The 23,898-nt window shown below is 35.3% G+C and overlaps 1 protein-coding gene across 2 annotated transcripts; it reads left to right on the top strand.

The window, feature by feature from the left end:
* The first annotated feature begins 1,598 nt into the window (after positions 1-1,598).
* On the top strand, positions 1,599-13,382 carry LOC103408706 (calcium-transporting ATPase 3, endoplasmic reticulum-type). 2 transcript variants are annotated; one of them, XM_029106824.2, is made up of 34 exons: positions 1,599-1,757; positions 1,994-2,044; positions 2,176-2,209; positions 2,357-2,374; positions 2,839-2,975; positions 3,540-3,614; positions 3,992-4,037; positions 4,599-4,658; positions 4,748-4,828; positions 5,023-5,108; positions 5,262-5,363; positions 5,802-5,855; positions 5,936-6,037; positions 6,179-6,237; positions 6,344-6,488; positions 7,108-7,215; positions 7,446-7,598; positions 7,749-7,853; positions 8,481-8,677; positions 8,805-8,916; positions 9,097-9,195; positions 9,291-9,436; positions 9,585-9,642; positions 9,907-9,999; positions 10,464-10,514; positions 10,642-10,773; positions 10,896-10,997; positions 11,283-11,337; positions 11,792-11,877; positions 12,066-12,214; positions 12,380-12,485; positions 12,590-12,643; positions 12,740-12,788; positions 12,945-13,382. In XM_029106824.2, the coding sequence occupies exons 1-34, from the start codon at positions 1,725-1,727 to the stop codon at positions 13,013-13,015; spliced, it is 3,009 nt and encodes a 1,002-aa protein (XP_028962657.2). In that variant the 5' UTR covers positions 1,599-1,724; the 3' UTR covers positions 13,016-13,382. The 2 variants fall into 2 exon arrangements, 1 of the variants encoding a protein (XP_028962657.2); XR_011583582.1 differs by lacking the exons at positions 12,380-12,485; positions 12,590-12,643; positions 12,740-12,788; positions 12,945-13,382 and having other exon boundaries at positions 11,777-11,877; positions 12,066-12,171.
* The last annotated feature ends 10,516 nt before the right edge of the window (positions 13,383-23,898 follow it).

Raw genomic sequence — 23,898 nt, 5'->3', positions numbered from 1 at the left:
ATTATGACTTTGCTAGAAATAACTTGTATATAACTGGGAATATATAACATGTTATTGTGCTTTTAAAAGAAAGAAAAGACAAAGACAGAGCAAAGATAGTCGGGTAAGTTTGAACCTTATCGGCCAAGGCTGAACTTCTTACAAAATCTATCTTTGTGGCTCTGTCAGAGGTCTGAAAGCTTTTAGAGGGGTTGACGGGGGAGAAGAGGATACAAAATGAATCGATACCACCATGAACAAGGTAGCAGAGCTATTACAGGGGTTTGGGAAGGTTTATCCCGAATGGGATGAAAGCTTGTGCTGACTACAGCTTCGTTGAAGGCAAATCTGGCTTGAGCAGAGTTTTGGCTTTTGTTTGTTTGTTTGAGTGTCTGTTTGTTTGAGTGTCCTTAATTCTGTCTTCTCTTCCTCCTTTTATAGACGACTTCAGCTTGGGTTCTTGTAGCAATAGCGGTGCCCGAATGCGGTTTGGTGATGACTCACTAGCTTTTTTACATGAATGCCACCAATAAAGTACTTTATTGGGCTATGTAGTGACTGAATAGCCTACCCCCTGTGGTCTTTGAGCAGGTAAGCAGGTGGCCTTTGTAACTTGTGCCCAGCCGAAAGCCTCTTTCCTGCCTCCTAAGTTTTCCTCTGGGCCTTGGGTTTGGGCCGACTTTCTCTCTGGCCCAAAGTTCAGATTTTATCCCAAACAAAACCCACAACGTAAATTCAATAAAAACATAACCTTTTGTAATGTAAATTTGGGAAAAGAAAAGGAGGAATAAGGTTACAGCAAATTTGAGCATGGGAAGGAAGGTGAGCCAGAAATCAATGGGAGCTCGGTGCCAAAGATCTTAGCGGTGCCGTTGAGCAGTCGGAGCTTGAAAGGGGCGGGGTTGAGTGGCGGTGGGGAGAAGAGGTTGAGGGAAGGGAATGAGTTGGAAGGGGGCCTACATTTCGATTTGGCATCGTCTTTGGCGGTGGATCTCGGCCAGAGGAGGGGGAGGAGAGTGGGGGAGATAGAGAAGGTGGGTCGGGGATGTTAAAAGGGAGGAGTGGTCTAGCTGCGACGGTGATAGGGAAGGGCTGCAGTGGTAGTGGGAACGGGGTGGAGGTGGTCGGGGGGGGGATGGGTTTCTGGTTTTCATGTGTTTTTTTTAATAGGGTAATATAAAATTATTTTTTTTGCCACGTGGCACAAATGTGGCAACCACGTCAACTTTTAACGGATTAATGGATGAAAAATGTAAGGGATGTATTATATTGAAATAAAATAGTACTTGAGGTATGAAAGTGAAATATTTTAAAGATGTTGTAATGAATTGAAATCGATCCCAAATTTAAGGTGGTAAAGTGTAATTTACCCCAAAATAATTTTACTCTCCACCTAAGGATCAATCCACTTGATAATCACCATTTATTTCATATGGTCCAGATCCAGATCCGAGTCGGCCCAATTCCTGCTACATCGCTTAATTCATACGATGCGTAAATACAATGGGCTAGGCTAAAACCGAAGGCGTGACTCTCGTGGGTCAAAAGCCTTTCTTTACGAATTACGAAACGTAAAGGCCACAACCCAAAACGACGACGTTGCTTAAACATAACGTCTCGCTCCAAAATTTCCCCTTTCTGTTCAGATCTCACCCATTACTTGCAGTGGACTGGTACGAAAACAGAGTTGAAGAAGAAGAGGTTCCAAAGGCTCCGATCCAATCTAAGCTCTTCGTCGTCCTTCGATGGAGGACGCTTACGCTCGATCCGTCACCGAGGTAATCCAGTGACTCGGTAATTCAGCAATCCAGTAATCCATCGGTTTTACCAGCTTCCAAATTCCTGTGTGCGCGTGTGTTTTTAGATGAAAAAATTTGAATCTTGAGTGAAACAATTGAATTCATTGGAAACTGGAAGCTTCTGTTGCAGCATTTCCATGGGGATGTGGCGTTTATGGGTTCTGGTGATTGATTAATTCACTACTACATTGTTTTGCCCTTGTGTTGTTGGTTAGGTGTTGGATTTCTTCGGCGTGGACCCGAAGAAGGGCCTCAATGAGTCACAGGTATTGTAAAGTTTGTTTCTTTCAGAGCGAAAGCTGTGAAATTTGTTCTGTTTTATTGGTTATTTAGTTATAATTCAGTTTTGGAGTCAGTTTCTGTACTCTTGAGGTTTGAATTGTTACGTTGTTTTCAGGTTGCGCAACATGCAAGACTGTACGGCAAAAATGGTATGTTTTCTCTGCTCCCAGCTCGTGTGCGTCTTCGTTCACCAATTCGGTTGTTTTGTCCTCCAGACTAGAGTGCTGGTTTTGGTATTATTTGTCAAGTTCTAATGTGGTTTCTTCTTTGGTGCATGCTTGGAATATGGTATGCAGTGCTTCCGGAAGAGAAAAGTAAGTAAACCACTTCCTTTCCCCCTACTCTATCCATCTCACATAAGCAAGTTAACGTGATGTTTCTTTCATTGGTTGCACGAGTACATTTTTGTTTATGTCTTCTCAAATTTCCCTACCCTTTCCTGAACTAAATGAAGTACAAGTTCCACCTGAAATTTAGTTTTTCTCGTTGTTGTAACCATTATTTGAATGTGGCTTTTAGTGGCCAATGGCTTGTGTACTGCCAATAATTTGTTAATACTCCCAATTTCACAAAGTGTAGAAAACCACAGTCATGATCCCTTTCGAAGAGGTGGCTGGTTTTGGTGAGGTTGGTGAGAATGAAGAATTTAAGGGAGTCTAAATACAAATTTGTTTATTTGAATTCATTTTTTAGGAGTATGCTACTGGTATGGATCTATCTATATCAAAGATCATGATTTTCATGCCTGTTATGAAAACTATCTATATTTCATATGCAGGGGCTTCATTCTGGAAATTGGTTTTGAAACAGTTTGATGATTTGCTTGTAAAGATCTTGATTGTTGCGGCGCTTGTTTCTTTTGTTCTGGCTTTGATTAATGGAGATACGGGATTAACAGCTTTTTTGGAGCCTTCTGTAAGATCTGATATTTTTCTGCTTTGCTAAACTGATTGCTTATTACTATTGTTATTTATTATTTTTCAAAGCATGGGTTGAATTCACCTTAATCTACTAGCCAAAAAAGAAAAAAAGATAGCATGCATGTTCTTCCTTAGTACAATTTATGTCTCCCTGAAAAATAAAAAAGGAAAGATGCTATGCATGTTAAACTGTTATTTTAAACTGGCTAAAAAAGATTGTTAGTTTAGTTATTGATGCCTAGATGCGTGTCTTTGTGCTTTCTTTGTCTTCGTGTTTTTACATTCAATGTCTGGATGTGATTCTTATTCCTTCGTGTTTGATTTGCACTCTGCTATTCTCTCTGATTTTTTTGCCACCTATTAAGTCTTTGAGCATGTCTTTTTATTGAAGTATTGAAATATATCTTGCTCAAAATTTGTTGCTCTTGAAACTTTACAAGTAAAGCTTTGAATGTTATGATTCACTATAACTCTTTTCTATGTCTGTTGTTGATTATGCATGCGAGATACAACTTGGTCTTAATAAAGATTCTATTGTCTTGAAATTATTGGGGCACAGGTTATTCTCTTGATATTGGCCGCAAATGCTGCAGTAGGAGTGATTACAGAAACAAACGCAGAAAAGGCTCTTGAGGTAACTTTTATATTTATAGCCTTTCAGAACTTACATAAATATCAGAAAACATCTTGAAAGACTACCAATTCAGTGGATCTTTTCTTTTTTGTGGGAACCGTGCTTCCTTTTTCTATAAATTCATTCTCTACTAAAACTTGAAGTTATGTTCAATTTGTTGATTGGCCATTAACACTTGAGTTAATCTACTTATCCTCATCCTTTCCCATGTACCCGTGTCTACCTCTTACAATGCTTGTCTTTATTTTCTGTTGCACGTTGTAGAAGATTAATACATGAATTCCTAGGTAACCTACTTTTCGTTCTGGAAATTCTTAAATTAGTCCTTGCAGCTTCGACTTTGTTCTGATTCCTTTTTTTTACCCTTGATATTGTAGGAGCTACGTGCATACCAAGCTGATATCGCAACTGTGCTGCGGAATGGTAAAAAATTATTTTAGGAAGTGACTTGACCAGGCTAAATGCTGTTTGCACTATGATGTTTTGATTTCATGTTTCTAAGTCCTCTTTCATATAAAGTTTTCTTTCTAGAGCTTAATTTGTAAAAATCAGACCATGAGAAGTGTAAGGTAGTACACCCTTTTATTATGACGGTGCTGGTTGAGATCTCATCAGTGTGATCTTATGCTTGTGATGTAGCTGGCTTTGTTTGAAAAAGAGACCTTCATAGCTAGTCACACTGCTGAGCTGTCTGTGAAGGACTGTGAGAATAGTGAAACATATTTATTATTGTTGATTCTTTTCGATGCTTTGCTTTTGTGATTAAATGTGACTCCTTGGATGGATCTTGGGGACAAAAAAGAGAAATTGAGGGAACATTGTTAATTTGCTTGAAAAAGGGATATAATTGCTAACTAAGGACAACCTAAGCTTTTGGGAGGAGTGGTTGACCAACAAAATCTTATGAGCATCATATCAAATTTCTTGATAAAATTGTGTCATCCCTTACCACTCAAAAGTTGACGTAAAAGTAACTCCTTGCAGGTTGCTTCTCCATACTCCCAGCAACAGAGCTTGTCCCAGGTGATATTGTAGAAGTGGCTGGTAAGTAGCTTTGAGATGCAAAATTGGTTTACTATTGTGGTTACTCTTGGATTCTGATTTTTCTCTTTTGGGTTGGGTCAAATGTATAGTGGGAGGCAAAATTCCAGCTGATATGAGAATGATTGAGATGCTAAGTAATCAATTACGTGTTGATCAGGCAATTCTTACAGGTACATCTGCTTTATGTACTGGATATAGTAAAGCAAATGGATACTTGTTTTGTTGATGGATACTTTTCATTATTATTGGTTTTTTTGGTACAAATTATTGTCTTTTTAAATTGTGTGTATTGTAATTGTGACTTCATAATGATTGAGGGTATGCTGGATCAATTTATTTGAGAACTTTTGTTTGATGATGGCAGGTGAGAGTTGCTCTGTTGGAAAAGAGCTTGAGTCCACTACTGCAACAAATGTTGTATATCAAGACAAGACAAATATTCTTTTTTCGGTAAAATTTTATGTTTCTTGAAGCTATATGCTGGATCCAGCTTCTATGTGCCAAGTTACCTATTTTATAAACTTGAGGAAATGGGTTGATCAAGTTTTCTATTTCTGTATGTTACAAAGCAATGATCAACGTCCTGCACATCTTGATCCTCAGGGTACAGTAGTCGTGGCTGGTAGGGCTAGAGCTGTTGTAGTAGGAGTTGGAACACACACTGCTATGGGCGGTATACACGATTCAATGTTGCAAACGGAAGATGTAAGAACTGTAAATTCAGATTTTTTTTTCAGTAGTTTATATCTGTGTGCTCTTACCATTTCAGTAACTTGTAATCTTGCTTTAAATTTTTAATTATTTTTCTAGCATTGATATAGTAAAGCTGTTTGTGTACTGCCATTTTACTGCCTTGTTCGAAGAAGTGTGGTTCTGCATATCTATATGGTTCTCTCTTCCTACTTGACAAATCAGCAGTGAAATAATGGAAGGAGTCACAACGTAGAACACAGTACTCGAAATATCTTTACTTCATGAATATGATTGACACGGCCCTTTATGAAATGATGTCCTTTCTTCACTTTTTCTTCTGAAACTTGACATGAAAGAAGCTTGAAAGAAAAGATCCTTTGTTGAACTTGTAGTTTATATATAGGTGACCTGAGCTTACTTCCGATTATTCATTTATACGGCTGTTTGCAGGAAGCAACGCCATTGAAAAAGAAGCTGGACGAATTTGGTACATTCTTGGCCAAGGTAATTCTCGAAGTTTTTATTTGGTCATTACTCTCCAGTATGCTTTATTATGCATTTCTTAACTTTCATTGCATTCTCAGGTTATTGCTGGCATATGTGTACTGGTATGGATTGTAAATATTGGTCACTTTCGTGACCCTGCTCATGGTGGGTTCTTGCGTGGTGCAATTCATTACTTTAAGGTACACAGAAAATTCTTTTAGGTTTTCATTTTCCTTGTAACTTTTTTCCATCACATTTCTGTTTCAGTGGCTGATTTACAATGGCTCTTACTAATCTTTCCTGATGTAATTTTTACAAACTACTTTCTTGTGCCCACTAAGATTGCAGTCGCACTTGCAGTTGCAGCAATCCCTGAAGGACTTCCAGCTGTCGTTACAACGTGAGTACTTGAACTTTTACTTGTGTATAGATCAAATGACAAAGACATTATAATATGATGTCTGATGCTTTTCTTTGATCATGGTCTTTCTTCATTTTGGTTCTAGTTGTTTGGCTCTTGGGACAAAACGAATGGCTCGGTTGAATGCCATTGTAAGGTCTTTGCCATCTGTTGAGACTTTAGGCTGCACTACAGTAATCTGCAGTGACAAAACCGGAACACTGACAACCAATATGATGTCTGCCTCAAAGGTGATTATCTAAAGACCTTGCCATGGTAAACAGTTGAATATGACTTTTCTAATCTTTTTGAGTTCCTATATTGCTGTAAATAGCAAGGAACATAAATTGTCACTTCCTAAATTTTTTGGCGTATATGTTTTTTATTTGATTGATTTGTGGCTTTGTATTGTCTTTATATATTACTTTGCGGTAGAAACTTGTAATAACCTACCTCCAAAGGATGCAACACATGCATTTATATGCACAACATATGTACATACATATGCAGTGGGGAAAGCAGAGGCACAGAAGTGCACGCTCATGTCCATATTTATAGGCATTTCTGATAATGACAAGGAATTTGTGAGTTATGTAACATGAAGGACGACATGAATTCTGGTGTATCAGATGTTTGAAGTCATGTACAATTGTATTTGTTCATTTTACAAAGACATCAGTGCAATCGAAAGATTACTTTGCCCACAAGGTTTCACAAAAACTATGTGAAACAGCGTTACAATAGCCTGGCTGCCTGATTTAAAATCTTGGAGTGTTAATTTCAAACTTTCTTCACTTACTATAATTGTTGGCTTGGCGCAATTCTGTTTCACTCAAATGATTTTCACCCATTGCTACTCTCATTCTGCAGGTTTGTGTGCTTCATACTGTACAACATGCTCCTGTGATTTCTGAATACAGTGTCAGTGGAACAACATACGCTCCGGAGGGCTTAATTTTTTACAGTACTGGGCTTCAGGTAATTTACTTTTGCATCTTTGGCATATTGATAAGCGACTGAATGTAAAAAAATAAAAAAATAAACCTCGAATGTGAAGTTGCAATACCTTCGACTGACCAAAATTTGAATGTGTCACATGAATTATTACGATGGGGTTATATAAATGAGACCTGGCATAAGTTTTTAAATGCTTTATTCAGGTCTCCTTTTTAGTTCCGCACCAATTTGAAGTGTTCTCTATTTTTCAGCTTGAACTTCCAGCTCAGTCTCCTTGTCTTCTTCACATAGCAATGTGTTCAGCACTATGCAATGAGTCTATCCTGCAATATAATCCTGACAAGAGTAACTATGAAAAAATTGGCGAGTCAACTGAAGTTGCCCTGCGTGTTCTTGCAGAGAAGGTTCATTTAAGTACTTATATAGTCTGAACATTTGCTAATAACTGAAGTTTTCAATTCTTACTATCTTCGCCTTCGTTTCTCTAGTTTTTTTTTTTTGTCATGCAGTTATTCAAGGTTTGTACTTGTAAGTTCTTTTTCTTTCCTTTACAGATTGGTCTTCCTGGCTTTGATTCTATGCCTTCTTCTCTGAATATGCTGAGCAAGCATGAACGTGCATCTTACTGTAATCACTACTGGGAGGACCATTTTAAAAAGGTTTGCCTTTTGATCCCTCCCCCACAGTGAGAGAAAGAGATTAATTTGTTAAACTAATAGATCAAGATTAAAATATAGCTTATAAATATGTATGCTGCATGGTTTACAAATATCCAGTATTGTAGTTTTTATATTCTGCTTTTAGGTATTATTTTTTCTACATTTACATTATATTTTTATGATATGAAATATATACCATTTTCTTATGTATCTTGACATAATAATATGTGCCGATGAATTATGATGTTTTAATGTTGTGTCACCTCCTTACCGAACAACTTGGACTAACTTATTATTGCTTCTACTTGTTGGTTTGTATTCTTGTGTACCTCTGTATAAATTTTTTATTGGCCCTCCATTGTCGTCTGCTAAAAATACTTGGCCCTTTCTTGTTGTCTGCTAAATATACTTGGCTGTATCTTGATTTCTAGCTACAAATCATTGGCTGGTGTTTGTGCTTATGCATCTATGTCTTCCCTTGAGTTTTACTTTTATGTCATAAGTAGTAACAGTGGAACTATTTACTAAATAAACACATAAAGAAACAGTGGAAAAAAGTTTCTAACTTGCCATATTTCTGTTGCAGTAAGATTTGTTTTGCTTATTAGTTTAATATATTGCTTGCAGATTTCTGTTGCAGATTTTACTCGTGATCGGAAGATGATGAGTGTTCTTTGCAGCCGAAACCAATTGCAAATTATGTTTTCAAAAGGTGCTCCAGAGAGTATTATTTCTAGATGCACCAGTATTCTGTGCAATGATGATGGTTCTGCCATACCACTAACCACTAGTATCCAGGCTGAACTGGAATCAAGGTTCCATAGGTTAGGAATATTTTCTTCATCTCTCTCTCTTAGTGGCCCTAAAATTCTTACTAGTCAAACCTGTCTAAATTCTTGTAATGGCAAGCATAGAATTCTTTGGAGATTGCAATACATATTTTTTGGACAGTTTTGCAGGAAAGGAAACACTAAGATGCTTGGCCCTGGCCTTCAAGCGGATGCCCATGGGTCTACAGAGTCTCTCCCATAAAGATGAGAAGGATCTAACATTCATTGGGTTGGTATGCTTTCTTTTCAAAGTATAAAGTCAAGTTTGGTTGCTGTGCCAAATACTTGCTATTGTACTTAATCGTGATTTTAATTTTTTATGTTGCAAGAAATGGACGTTGTCCTGATGTTCATTAGCTCTGTTATGATTTTTTAACATCGTATACATTTTTCTTACTTTGTTTCTTTTGAAGGTCGGAATGCTTGATCCACCAAGAGAAGAAGTGAGAAATGCTATGCTTTCATGCATGACTGCTGGCATACGAGTTATAGTTGTAACTGGGGACAACAAGGTAGGTCTATCCTTTTATGCATGGATGTATGCTTATGCACATGTATATCCACATACATGGTTACAACACTCCGGCTGAATTGGGCATGATTTCAGTCAACAGCTGAATCACTTTGCCGCAAGATAGGGGCTTTTGATCACTTAGAAGATCTTGCTGGACACTCTTACACTGCAACTGAGTTTGAAGAATTACCAGCAATGCAGAAAACACTGGCATTGCAACGCATGGCACTATTCACCAGGTATACTGGTTGCATCCATGCTGTATCTTGTCAATTTTCTATGCAAGATTAGGCATTTGCCATGTGTTCCATCTTTTTGAATCATCTTTTTGTCAAATTTTCGCTTTCAATATCTTGAGTAAGTGTGTTTTTTCTCTGGTTTGTTTAGAGTTGAACCTTCTCATAAAAGGATGCTGGTTGAGGCCTTGCGAAACCAGAACGAAGTGGTACACCCCTCTATAGCCTTATCACTGGATGCTGAATCATTATATAGATGCAATACCTTCATTTTAGCCTAGGAATTGATGTTTCCTCTATTAAAATTTGTAAAAGAAACTTATTCATTTGAGGATATGAGTTGAGGGTGCAAGTGATTGATGTGAGAACAACGCTAGTGGCACTAGTCATGAAACTCTAGATTAATCTTTTTCGTGCTCACTCTGCATGCTCTTCTGTGGACTTTCCTGAAACTTTAGTGTGCTTGTTGTTAGGTTGCAATGACTGGTGATGGTGTTAATGATGCACCTGCACTAAAAAAGGCAGATATTGGAATTGCCATGGGTTCAGGAACAGCCGTTGCCAAGGTACTCATTTTTTGCACGCTAATTAGTAAAGAGCTTTCCTTTTTAGTGAGAAGCTTAAACCACGTCCCTTGCACTGTTTGCACTGTCTGAGGCCACCTTAACAGCATGATAGTGCCCGATGCCTGTTGCAGTCTTCAAACTAAAGTTACTGAATACCTATATCACTTGGTGAAGAGGCCGTTAGTAAGTGGCCTCTTTTCAGTTATCATTTCATTCTTATTTTGAAGTTATATCTGCATCCAAACACATGTATGCAATTAAAATCTCCAGCCCATATATAATTAAAGGCAATAGCATGTAAATGCACGCTTTCACCAATGCAGTCCGGGATACATATTGTTTTCACCCTCGCCATTGCGAAATCAACTTCTATACTATTTGGTTCCTAGAGCCATTCTTGGTTTTATGACCACATTGTAGTTTTACTTTACTCTTCTCACCGCTGTTATTTTTGCCTTTATCAGAGTGCTTCAGATATGGTTTTGGCTGATGACAATTTCGCTACTATTGTTGCAGTAAGCCTTTCTTTCTCCATTTTCATTTTTATATTATTTTGGCACGTATTGTATTTCTACCGGTCAATGGGGACTTTTACCTATAAGCCTGTTCCATTTAGCTTTATTAGTGGTTAATTCTTGGCAGGCTGTTGCAGAGGGAAGGGCTATATACAATAACACAAAGCAATTTATTAGATATATGATCTCTTCAAATATTGGTGAAGTAGTTTGTATTTTTGTGGCAGCTGTACTTGGCATACCTGATACCCTAGCCCCTGTGAGTTGTTTTATGTGTGAATTGTAATATTTCATTTTCCAACTCATTCTGTTCGAGAACAGTAATGTCTTCTGCTTCTTTTACTTTCATGTCCTTAAAACTTTCATGAAAACTTTTTCCAGGTCCAGCTGCTCTGGGTCAACTTAGTTACTGATGGATTACCTGCCACTGCTATTGGTTTCAATAAGCAAGATTCTGATGTGATGAAAGCTAAACCTCGTAAGGTATTGCTTTAATCAATTCTTCTATCAATATTCTTTTTTTTTCCTCCTTTTAAAGTAGTTGCCTAAAAGTTGCTGGATGAGAAATGGCATTGAATATTTCTCCACTGGGGAGATCAATAAAGATAAATATCAAAGGAAAAATTCAGACTTTTATTTTTGTTTCATTAGGCCATATGTATGTTTCATCGATTAATGATATTATCTTAAGCTCATAATGCTAGTCTTTCTGTGGTTGAAAGAAGTTCTAGTTTTAGCATAACGTTACTCTAACTTCTATCTGTGCAGGTCAATGAAGCAGTTGTTTCTGGATGGCTGTTTTTTCGTTATTTGGTAATTGGAGGTATGCATAAAATCATATTAAATATGGTTCCCAGTGAAATTGATTCCACATGTACTTGTTTAGCTATAATTAAAAGCTGTAAAGCATTGTAGTGCATCGCTTTTACGTTTTTTTTTTTTTATATGAAGCAATTTAAGCCTTATAATAGTAAGTAGTTTAATCTCTCTTTCATAAGCTTATATTTAAACAAATGAATTGGTATTACTTGCTGAATGGCCTTTTGATCCCTACTTTGGTTGCACTCCTTTTCCATTATGTGTCGATAGAGAAAAGGACTGTCCAGAATTAGTGCTGCCAATGAGTAAAAAACTTAAGACATAACACGAAGCCATTTATTGAATATAACATGATTGATCCTATTTGTTTAGGATTTTTTGTGGCATGATTTAATTCTACGGTAAATGCATTTGTTTATTTTCCTCATGCAAATCAAATGGAGGTGTATGAATTGCAGCTTATGTTGGGCTTGCCACGGTTGCCGGATTTATATGGTGGTTTGTTTACTCTGATAACGGTCCTCAACTGCCATATTCTGAATTGGTAAGATCATACAGGCTCTGAAATTCTGTATTTTCTAAAACCATTGTCCGGTTGTTTACTGGTTTCTACAGTTTTTATGACATACGTTTAATTATTACCTACATAGAAATGTCTGTAGAGTAGACGCTTATAATATCCTCCGTTATGTATAATCTGCAGTTTTTCACCTTTTTAGTTATTTCTTCCAGATGAATTTTGACTCATGCACAACAAGGGATACAACTTATCCATGCAGTATATTTGATGACCGCCATCCATCAACTGTATCCATGACTGTGCTTGTGGTTGTTGAAATGTTTAACGCCTTGAATAATCTCAGTGAAAATCAGTCTCTTGTGTAAGCATATACGTAGATATTAATACTACAATTTACTTCTAAAATTTAAGTTATTACCTTGCCCCATCTCGAATTCCAGTTTATTTCTATGACTAAGTTATTTCAGTTCGACATTTTTGGTTGGAGACTAGACTGACTTTAGCACTGACTTTCTCTGGTTTCCAGTGTTATCCCTCCGTGGAGTAACTTGTGGCTTGTTGGTTCGATTATTCTAACGATGATCCTTCACGTACTAATATTATACATCCATCCGCTCTCTATTCTTTTCTCCGTAAGTAGTCTTATACCTGCTCTTGTGTTTGACAGTTTGTTTTATTGCTTTTATGTAAATGAACATTACTAATGGTCCCGTAAATGTAATATTTTGTGCTTTAGGTTACACCATTATCTTGGGCTGACTGGACTGTTGTGCTATACCTTTCATTTCCCGTATGTGGTTTATCTTTCCGATCTATGTTTTGATTTCGCTTTTTTCTTACTCTTTGTCAATGCTCATTCAAGCTTTCATTCGTGATCTGATTTTAGGTTATTATCATCGATGAAGTGCTAAAGTTCTTATCAAGGAGTTCTACAGGTAATCATCTTCGCTTTTCGAAGTCTTGTCATTTTTATTTCCGCACAAGCGTTTATCTCCTTGTCTATAACATGTATGACTGATGTTAACTCGAATTGGATTCGAGTAACAATACTGTTGTCTCATAGATTTTGATGGCTGTTGCTCCCCTTGTAGGCATGCGGTGGTTCAATCTCCGGTGGAGGCGGCCTGATTTTCTGCCAAAAAGGGAATCACGTGACAAATAGAAACGGAACTTTATGTGTTCCAAATTTTTTGAGACGCCTAAACTGGGGAGACAAATTTCGTCTGAAGACTCTGTATGTCATCCTTCAACACAAACGAGCAACTGCGCATTCCCGATGGCAACTCGCTTGCTTGTATACTTCCTCGAAATAGAGGAGCGAAAAACGTCGCAGAAGTATTGAGTATCCCATGCTGTAAAGAAAATATGTATGCCGGAAAACGTTATCAAATGAACTGAAAGGAAAAGTCCGGCAAGAGATAGCAAAGATGTCCCATTTGGTCATTTGGGTAACTTTGACAAACATGTATAAATTCTCGTGGTGACGTCGTTTTCTTCCTTATATATGGCCTATCTGTGTTCAATGTTAATGTCGTTTTCTCACACAAGTAATCATTTATTTTTGAAATAAATACCATTAAATAATTGAAACTACCCAGTGAATTCTTTGAACCTTCAGCATGTGAATGGCTCCGCGGAAAGAGGCAGATTGTCTGCCCTTCTGTTTGGGTGTCATTCTCATCCCTCCTATTTGTGCGGTTACGGTTAAGCCACGTCAACATTTTATATTCTTATTATTTTTTGTCTTATTATATCTATAAAAAAAATTAATATAAATTGTTGACGTGACTTAACCTGACCGCACAAAATAGGAGGGAATGGAAAGGGCATCCAAACAGGAGGGCAGACAATCTGCTTCTTGGGGAAGATGTAACACTTCAAAATTGACCCACCGTAGCTTTTGAGATGACAAAATTAACCTAGTATTTTTTTTTTTAACTGCATTTTACGCCAAAAGGTTCGTTACGTGTCTCATTTATAAAAAGAGCTAGGTTTTAATATGTGCATATTACTTTATGTGGTTTTTAAATTGCATAAATTTAATATCTGTTAATTTCATCGCTTAATTAGACATTAATGTTTGGGAACTTTAACGAAAAGCTTATAGTACTATTTATTTTAACAAAAAATCGTATTTTTACATTAAAAAATCAATCATGGTACTATTCATTTTACCCTTTATTTTGTCCTTATCGTTAAAACTCAAAATTTTCAAGTCATTTTCATTAGTTTTCCTTTAATGTTTATGTTGCATAAATTAGACCAACATTTTACGCTTGAAAGTATGGTCAACGTGGGCTTAAAATGTGGGTCAAGTCTATACCACGTCAATACTTAATATCTAATTCGACAGTGAAATTGACAGAAATGTTAAATTGGTGCAATGCTGAAACCACGTGGTGTAATATGCAAAAATTAAAATCTCATAACTCACTTTGCAAATAAACCCCCAAAACTTTGTGTAAAATACAAACAACCCTTTTTTTTTACTTTTTATTTGTCGGAATAATAAATGTTATATTAAAATACCTAAAAAGAACATAAGAAAGTAAAAAATCGATACATCTATCCTTGTATTTTGAATGCCGCACATCAATTTTCCATTAGCGTGATCATGTGGCTCATGAGTGGTCCTACCAATCCAATCATACAACGCTACGTAAATGATACACAAATAATCAATTCATGACTTTTAAAATACATTTCACAAGATTCATTAAGCTTGTATTCCACATGAGTTAATGATAGACGGAGAAGATGATAGGGTGGCCCAAATAGAAGAGGGGGAAAGAGAGTTTAGTTTTTTAAAAACGAAAAACGAAAAGTATTTACTAAGTGACTTTTCAATTCAAAAAATAATAAAATTAAAAATTAAAATGATTATCAAACAATTCTTACTTGTGTGAGTTTTCATAATTTGTCTTTCAGTTTTGAGTTTTCAAGTTTCATATTTTCCAAAACTCTATAAAATTAAAAACTAAAAATTGAAATAATTATCAAATTGACACTTAAATTTTCCATTAGCGTGATCATATGGCTCACGATTGGTCATACCAATCCAATCATACAACGCTACGTAAATGATACACAAATAATTAATTCATGAGTTTTAAAATATATTCCACAAGATTCATCAAGCTCGTATCCCACACGAGTTAATGATAGACGGAGAAGATGATAGGGTGGCCCAAAAAAAAGAGGGGGGAAAGAGACTTTATTTTTTTGAAAACGAAAAACAAAAAGTATTTACTAAGTGACGATGTAATTTCTGATCTTATTTTGTTGGTGCGGGACACCCTTTTTCCCTTCATTCGGGTTGATCCCCATGAAGGTTTTTGTCGAGGCTCATTGTTAGCATCATTTCCTCTGTTTGTACGTTGTTCCCTTATAAAATAAATATCGTACTTGAATTTCAAAACAACAAAAAAAGTTACTTTTCAGTTTAAAAAATAATAAAATTAAAAATTACAATGATTATCAAACAATTCCTACTTGTGTGAGTTTTCATGATTTGTCTTTCCGTTTTCAGTTTTCAAATTTCATATTTTTCAAAACTCTATAAAATTAAAAACTAAAAACTAAAATAATTATCAAATTGACACTTAATAGTCATGTAGATCATTGATCCTTGATAATCAATACAACATACGTATTCATAAATTTGAGAACATTAAAACGGTACAGAGATTACTCATTTAAATTCACGTTAAAACGACAAGTTTAACTCTCCTAAGTTTGACTCTTTTAGTTGATGTGAACATTTACTTTACTTTATTTGTGACCAGTAAACTAATTAGTAATATCGTATTAAACTAATTAACAACCATAAATTAACCATAGTCGTGTTTGTGTAGAATTCTTGTAGAGATAAACCCGACCGTCAAACACGAATTGCCACCTTAAAAGCTATGGGCCCACAAATGCTAATCAGCATAATTTCTGGTGGGCCAAAAGCCCACAGAATTTTTCTGAACCTACGTGGCGCTTAGTGATTTGTCCACCTCACAAGAATAAAGAAAGCTCCAGCACATTAGATTAAATTTTGGTTTATCAAAAGCTTTAAATGATATGATATGACTTTATAAAAATATATCAAATTATCAAATTGTCAATGGCTTGCATTTCTACATCATGGTTAGGCAGTATAATGTTTAAATATAAGTGATGAAATATTATCTTAGAATCATTCTTTTTTTATTAGGTTTGTCTTTGTGTGTTGGGATAAGTTGGAATTTGTACTATACTATTATGTTGTTGTTATAATAATATAAATCTGTCAAGTACGTGTATTATAATACATCGTGTATAATAATTAACTGAATACTTTAATCGAATTAACGATAAAGAAAATTACTTGCTTCATCTCTACGAATTTTAAAGTACCATTCATTCTATTTTGTACGTAATTGTAACACATAAAAAATACTAATAATTTGGTGTCATGATTTCAGATGACAAACAAGTGACTCGCTACATAATAAATTATTTATTATTTATAGTATTTTATTTCGTCAAGTTTTGGATAATGTATTTTCTGGCATTGTTACTTATCCACAATAAATAAGAATATGGTTTTTTTTATCATACGTGTGATATAAGTAATTGAATTTTAAGATAAACAAAATTACTTACTTCTTTAGCATGTCATGCCTTCTCCCTAGTCTTTTATAATAACAAATCAGAGATGATCCTCAAACTAACAACAAAAGCAACCAAGTATGAAGGGCGTAACGGCTAAACGACGAACAATTGTATTGGATAGGCGCCGGCTCCGGTAATCGCAACCGTTATTAATCTAGCATCCTCCTCAATCGCAAACCATCATTGATTTGGCAACACATTCAGGGCCGGTCCTGAGGGTAGTCGGAGTAGGCGCCGCCTAGGGGCCTTACTTAGAGGGCCCCAATTTTTATTTTGTTATATTTATAAATAGATTACAACTTTATTTTTTGTTCAACTAAGAAGTTTACAGACTTTGAGTCTTTGAGTCTTTGCTTATAGAATTCTGTTAACCATACCAATTACAATGCCTCTACATAACAAAGTTTTTCAAAATTAAAGTTGATAGAATCTTATCTTCGATCAACTATGTCACAAAAAAGATTGAATGAGTTAGTTATTTGATCAATTGAAAAAGAATTGTTGAAAAAATTAGATTATGTAAATTTAACGCGAGACACGTAATATTTGTATATATTTCATTTTTTTGGTATTAATCTTTAATAATATTTAATGTAGAAATAGACTTTTTCATGTATTTAACAAATTTTTAATTTTTAATAATATTTGATTTGTTCACTTCACAAGAATAATTTGGACATCACAAGAAAGCTCCAGCACATTAAATAAAATTTTGGTTTATCAAAAGCTTTAAATTATATGATATGACTTTGTGAAAATATATCAAATTACCAAATTGTCAATGGCTTTCATTTCTACAAAGTGAATCATTTATTAATTATTGTATTTTATGTTGTCAAGTTTTTAATATATTGAATTTTAAGATTAAAAAAAGATTACTTACATCTTTAGCATGTTACTCATTCTCATCCCTACAATTTTGTTTATCGGAAGTCAACACATTGAAAAAATTAGAATATGTTACTCGCCTACTATAGAAAACAATAGAGGGAGTATAGTGTTGTAATTCATAAAGTCAACTTCCAAATTGGTGTTTCTTTTTGCTTTGGGTTTTTATCATAGATGGTCATTGAAATTGACCTATAGAAAATAGAATTTTTGACAAAATTATGATAAAATGACCACATTTATTTCTAAGACTACTTAAGATCGATTTTCAATTTCAATGACTATCTTGATGGTGTAACATGCCACATTGTCCAAGGGAGTGGTTCCTCTAAGCCTTATAAGTATATTCTCATCTCTACCTAGCATGAGGCTTTTTGGGAACTCACTGGCTTTGGGTTCCATTGGAACTCCGAAGTTAAGCGAGTTTGCGTGAGAGCAATCCCAAAATGGGTGATCCACTAGGAAGTTCTCGTGTGAGTTCCCAGAAACAAAACCGTGAAAGCGTGGTCAGGGCCTAAAGTGGACAATATCGTGCTACGGCGGAGTTGAGCCCGAGATGTGATGGAGGCTCGGACCGGGATGTGACAATTTGGTATCAGAGCCAATCTCTGGCCGAAAGTGTACCGACGAGGACATTGGGCCCCTAAGGGGGTGGATTGTAACATCCCACATTGTCCAGGGGAGTGGATCCTCTAATCCATATATGTATTTTCTCATCTTTACCTAGTACTAGACCTTTTGGGAACTCACTGGCTTCCAGTTCCATCGGAACTTCGAAGTTAAGCGAGTTCACGCGAGAGCAATCCCAGGATGGGTGACCCATTGGGAAGTTTTCGTGTGAGTTCCCAGAAACAAAACATGACGTGAGGGTGTGGTCGGGGCTCAAAACCGACAATATCGTACTACGGCGAAGTCGAGCCCAGAATGTGGTGGGAGCCCGAGCCGGGATATGACAGATGGTGTGGGTCAATTTCAAGGACCATTTGTCATATAAAAATAAATAAATAAATACAGACATTTATGATCCATTTATGTGTCACGTCGGCTCATAATAGAATTTTTGACAAAATTGTGATGGAAATACTACATTAATTTGCCACACCTATTTTTAAGGACAAACATTGATTACTTTTCAATTTCAAAGACCATGTTGATAGTGTCGATCAATTTCAAATACCATAAAAAAATAAACCTTTTTTTTTCTCTTTTCCTTTACAACCAAAACAAACCTAATTAAGCAATAGCCCCAGAGTTTTCCTTTTCTCATAATTTTGCTTTATTTGCAGCAAAGTAGATTAATAATTAGGAAAACTAATGAAAATTGCTTCAAAACTTTGAGTTTTAACCAAAAGTCACCTTATAACTTTTATTTGATGATAAGGACAAGAGATAAAAAAAATACAAAAACTTGTTCAACCCAAAGCGCTTGTGCACGCAAGCAGTGCGAAAGCAAGCATCTACCAATTCAATAGAAAACCAACAGTGCAAAAGCAGTACACAAATTACTTTTTAAATATTTCATCGGGAAGGAAAAGGTTCAGAGAGAGAGATTGTGAGGGTAGAGAGAAGAGAATGCCAACCAAATATATTCAAACTGACATCAACAAACCCCAAAATTTTTTAGAGAGAGTGAAATTTGAGATAAAAAAAATATATTACTGACATCAATACATGACTACCACTTAGCCTTACACGTGGGGTAGCATCTCATCATCACCCTATGTTCAAATTATGGAATTCTTTATTAATTTTAACCCTAATCAGCTAAAACCTAAAAATGAAAAAATATTAGATTATGATCCTCAATGAAAGCACATTAGCTTTTCTGATCTTTCATTTATGTTTTGGTTGTTAATTTTATATTGAATAAATTAAAGGAAAGTCAAATAAATTGTTCGAAGAAATGTTAAAGAACAAATAGGAATGTGAAAATCATTATTCTAACTTTGTAAGAATATAAATATTATTGCCAGTGATTCATATGATAATGGGAAGAGAGCTTCAAATTTTGAACCTTTTAGTGTTCAGTTTATAAAATAGTTGGTGTTCAGTTTAAAAAACGGTGATGGGTGTTTGATTTTAAGAAATAGTTAGTATTTAATTTACGAAATAGTTAGTTTTTTGTTTAAGAAATAGTCAGTGTTTAGTTTACAAAATAGTGACATTACTAGTTTACAAAATAGTGATAATACTAGTGTTTGGTTTAAGAAATAACCAGTGCTTAGTGTCACAGCCCGTCCGAATATTTAATTTTCGACGATGTAAAATGACAGTTATACCCTTGGACGTGAGTATTGTGGTGTGTGTTATGCATGTTAAGGTGGTTCAAACTTGCATTATTCCTCTATTATTGGACCTAATTAGAACTAAGTGTTTCTCTTAGTTTTGATTGGTGACTTTTGGACCACACACATACACCCTTTTTTTCTCTCTCTCCTTCCCGTGCTCTCTCATCTCTCAGACTCTCTCTCTTTCCCTCACGTACGGACAAGCATCAAAGCTCACACTCAAGCACGAATCGACGTTCTAAAGGTAAGATTCTTGTTCCTTGCAAGCCCTTGAGTACATCTATACTATTCTTAAGACTTGAAACCGTGAAAAACCCGAGAAACCCTAACCCCGATTTTATGCACTGTTCATGCACACGTAAAACCTTGTGTTTCAGGGAATTTGAAGCTTATAGGAACTTAAGGAGGTCCTCACGAGTCTCGGGGTACTTCGTTGGAAGGAATTGGACGTCAGAGAGCTGAGATCGACGTATATCTATATAAGTCAAACTATCGAGCTTTCTCGGGGAAAACCTAGTAGATTTTAAGCCTTGAAACTTGTATAACGTGATTCTACATGTTATTAGCTTCATTTTGGTACCAATTTTGTGGAAAATGGTGAAGAAACGAAGGAGAATAGTGGTTTTAAAGTTTTACCCAGAAACTGGCGAAGTCGCCGGCGACCGGCGACTCACCGGAGAAGAAAGGAGTATATTCCGTCAAAGTTGACGGAATATGCTAACGTCGTCAGTCATCTTTAACAGTTACCGTTGAGTTTTAACGGAATATTCATTAGAATATTCCTAACGGCGTTGACTGACACTGTCAGTATGCTTGTCACGTGGCCGCGCGTGGGGGCGCGTGGGGGCGCGTAGCCTGCACATGGCGGTGCGTGAGGGGTCCAAAAATTATTCTAAAAATTTATGTATGATCCTGAGGTTGTGTAGGTCACTGTGGTATATTCATATACCCAATTTGAGCTATGTATGAGAAGTTATTAGCTAGTTTTGTGTATGTGCTCTAAAATAACGTTTTTATAGTTAATTCGCATATAGGTGAGACTTATCCCGAGGACAAGTGATAGGGATTTTACTACTCATGTGAACGGGCTAAAAACTCCTTTTGTACTTGCAAGAATCACAAGGTTGTTGTAGTATAAACGGATCTCACAAGGTCATTCTCCACATGGATTATTAAATAATTCAAAGCAAACCAAATTCCAATTAATTATTGTAAAGTAGAAATTGAGGTGATTGATTTTATAACCTACTTAAAATAAAAATGAAATTAATTAATTAAAATAAACAATCTGCAATATTAAAACTAGAGGGAAAAGAAAACAGTTTTGGGAGAAATCAAATTAAGAAAGCATTAAGGTTCCACCATCACCTAGCAATCCTATGAACTTTTACCAATTACTCATGATCTACACATGCCACTTTGAATGTTAGATTTTCCTAATTCATATTCTACTTGGAACCTCCAACGTAGAACGTATATCTAACATGCAACCCGTCCGGACGTTCAGATCAAATCTGAACATGAAAGACTCATTATGCTTTATGAAAACCCTTTGAAAAACCATGCAACCCTTAAGACGTGGTGTTCATCCTAAGTGAAATTACAATTATTAATCATAAGAAGTCAGCCTCAATTTCAGGAACCTTCCGACCAAAATTGCATCAAATTACTTTTCTAAAGATCCTAATTGTGATCAGGCATTAAGACAATTAGATAGTTTTTATCTCGGTGATTAACAATTCAAAGTATGCATGCAATCAATCATAATCAATTAAATAAAAATCACATATTCATGATAAGGCTCAAGGCTTCGCCCTAACAAAAGAAATTAGTTACGCATATTCATAATTGAAATCATAGAAAATATTATTAAGAAAATGATTGAAAACACCTTCAAGTAGAAAATCTCCAAAACCCTAGCAATTCTCTCTGTCTCCAAAATTGCATAAAATAAAGCGTTGTGAAAAACTGTAGACGGCCAAGCAATATATCTGCTAAGCCCCCCCCCACACAAACCCTAAAAACAGGTCCTTTATTCCCACTAGGAAACTAAAAATAATAATAAAATAAACTAGGAAACATAACTCTAAATTAAATGGTAAAATTCGCCTAAGTTATGTTTGGTTATGTGAATCATTGATGATGTGATATGTGATTGAATAATGTTGAGCTCATAAAACTGCACTTAGGGTGATTGTGATTTAGCCAGAGTTATGGCACATGCCTATTTATTATGTCACCTCCCGCACCATATGCTCATATTGGATCCAATTTAGGTGCATAGTTTTGTTGTACAGACCTTATTTATGGTTCCGACTCGTAGGTGACTAGCGATTTATCGCCCAACTATTATGTGAGAGTAGTAGTGAGCATGATTATATTACACTCATTATTGTCGTACAGACCTTTTCATTTGGTTCCAACTCATGTGCAGTATATTGCCGTATAGGTCATTGTAGTGACTGATTGACTTTTGAGCTATGAATTCAGCCGTACAGACTACCACAGGGGTTCTGGCTAACATGTTATATTTCTATGAAATTATTCTTACCTGAAATTGCTTACTCTGTTATATCTTGGCATGGCATACATATGATTATGATTATGTGAAGCATAATTTGAAGTGATAAGATTACATATATATTTATGTATATGCTTATATCTTGATTCTGGGAAAAATTATACATGTTTTAAAACGAGGGGTTAGATATGTTGATAAATGAAATGGTTTTGTAAAACATTTGTTTTTACCCACTCACGTTTTCTGTTTTGCGCCCCTCCATGTTTTAGGTAAGTTTGCAGTTGTTGTCGGTGGCCTTGAGGATTTCGGCGGTTCTGACCTATCTAAATAATTGTAGGACATCTTATGGTACTGTATAATTAGTACTTGTCCTACTGGACTGCACCTAGACTTTCTATGCTCTAATTATGAGTGTTTACTTATGTATCTTACTCCTAACACTTCTTGTTTAGTAGTGCACTCTAGTAGTTTGGTTTTTAATTATTCTTATATTTCTTATCATTATTGCTTCCGCACTGTGCACATGGCTACATCACTCTCACGTGACAGCCAGCCTGCCTTGATCTCGGTCGAGGTGTGTCACTTAGTTTACGAAATAGTGATAGTGATAGTACTATTACTTGGTTTAATAAATAGTCTATTTAGTTTACGAAATAGTGATAGTACTAGTGCTAAGTTTAAGAAATAATCAGTGTTTAGTATACAAGGTGTTCGGTTTAAGAAATAGTCAGTGTTTAGTTTACAAAATAGTAATAGTACTAGTGTTCAATTTAAGAAATAGTTAGTGTTCAGTTTACGAAATAGTCAATATTCAGTTTAAGAAGTAGTGATTGTATTAGTGTTACGTTTAAGAAATAGTTAGTGTTTAATTTAAGAAATACTATTCAGTTTAAGAAGTAGTAATGTTTAGTTTAAGAAATAGTGTTCGGTTTAAGAAGTAGTCAATGTTCAGTTTAAGAAATAGTGTTCAAATTTAAGAAGTAGTTAATATTCTGTATAAGAAACAGTGACAATATTAGTGTTCATAAAACTAAATAATAAATTTTTTATGTATTTTTGATCTTGTAATATTATTACTTAGTTTGTTCTAAAAAAATTGAAAGAATAGTCAAATAAACAAGTAATAAAATAAAAATAAAAATAAAAATAAATTATTTATGGAGTGAGGTGAAAGGAGAGAGAAGAGTGGGGAGAGGTGAACAAAAAAAGTTGATATGGATGCTATTTGTTGGTTTTTTTTTTTTGTAATTATGTAAAATTTTCGTCTACTTCATTAAAATTTGAATTCTTTTTATTAAAATTTAAACCCTTTTTATTAAATAAAATTAGTAGGTAGTTTTTGGTTAATTAAAATTTTTGAGAATCCCTTTTCATTAAAACTCTCTTAATAATTAGTTCTCAAAAAAGTCTTCTGCATATATCCTTACTTCATTGAAAGAGAGATTGGCGAGTTCAAATCTCATAACAACAATTGTTGAACAAAAAGGAAAACAAAATGCATATATACAAAACAAAACGGCTTCAAACTTGACAGCAATTCTAAATTCAAAACCTTAATTTTGTACACTTTCACAACTTTCAATCACAAAGAAATTGAATCAAAACCACAATAGAATTGTTCGTCCTCTTATAACTTGTTGACTTCACGGTACATATCAGCAGGCCTTGAATCCAACTGATACCTAATTGGATTCGTTTGATCAACAA

The sequence above is a fragment of the Malus domestica genome, chromosome 08 (genome assembly GCF_042453785.1).
Source record: "Malus domestica chromosome 08, GDT2T_hap1".
NCBI classification, from domain to species: domain Eukaryota; kingdom Viridiplantae; phylum Streptophyta; class Magnoliopsida; order Rosales; family Rosaceae; genus Malus; species Malus domestica.
Note: the sequence above shows the minus strand (reverse complement) of the source record. Positions and strands in the feature narration are given on the sequence as shown.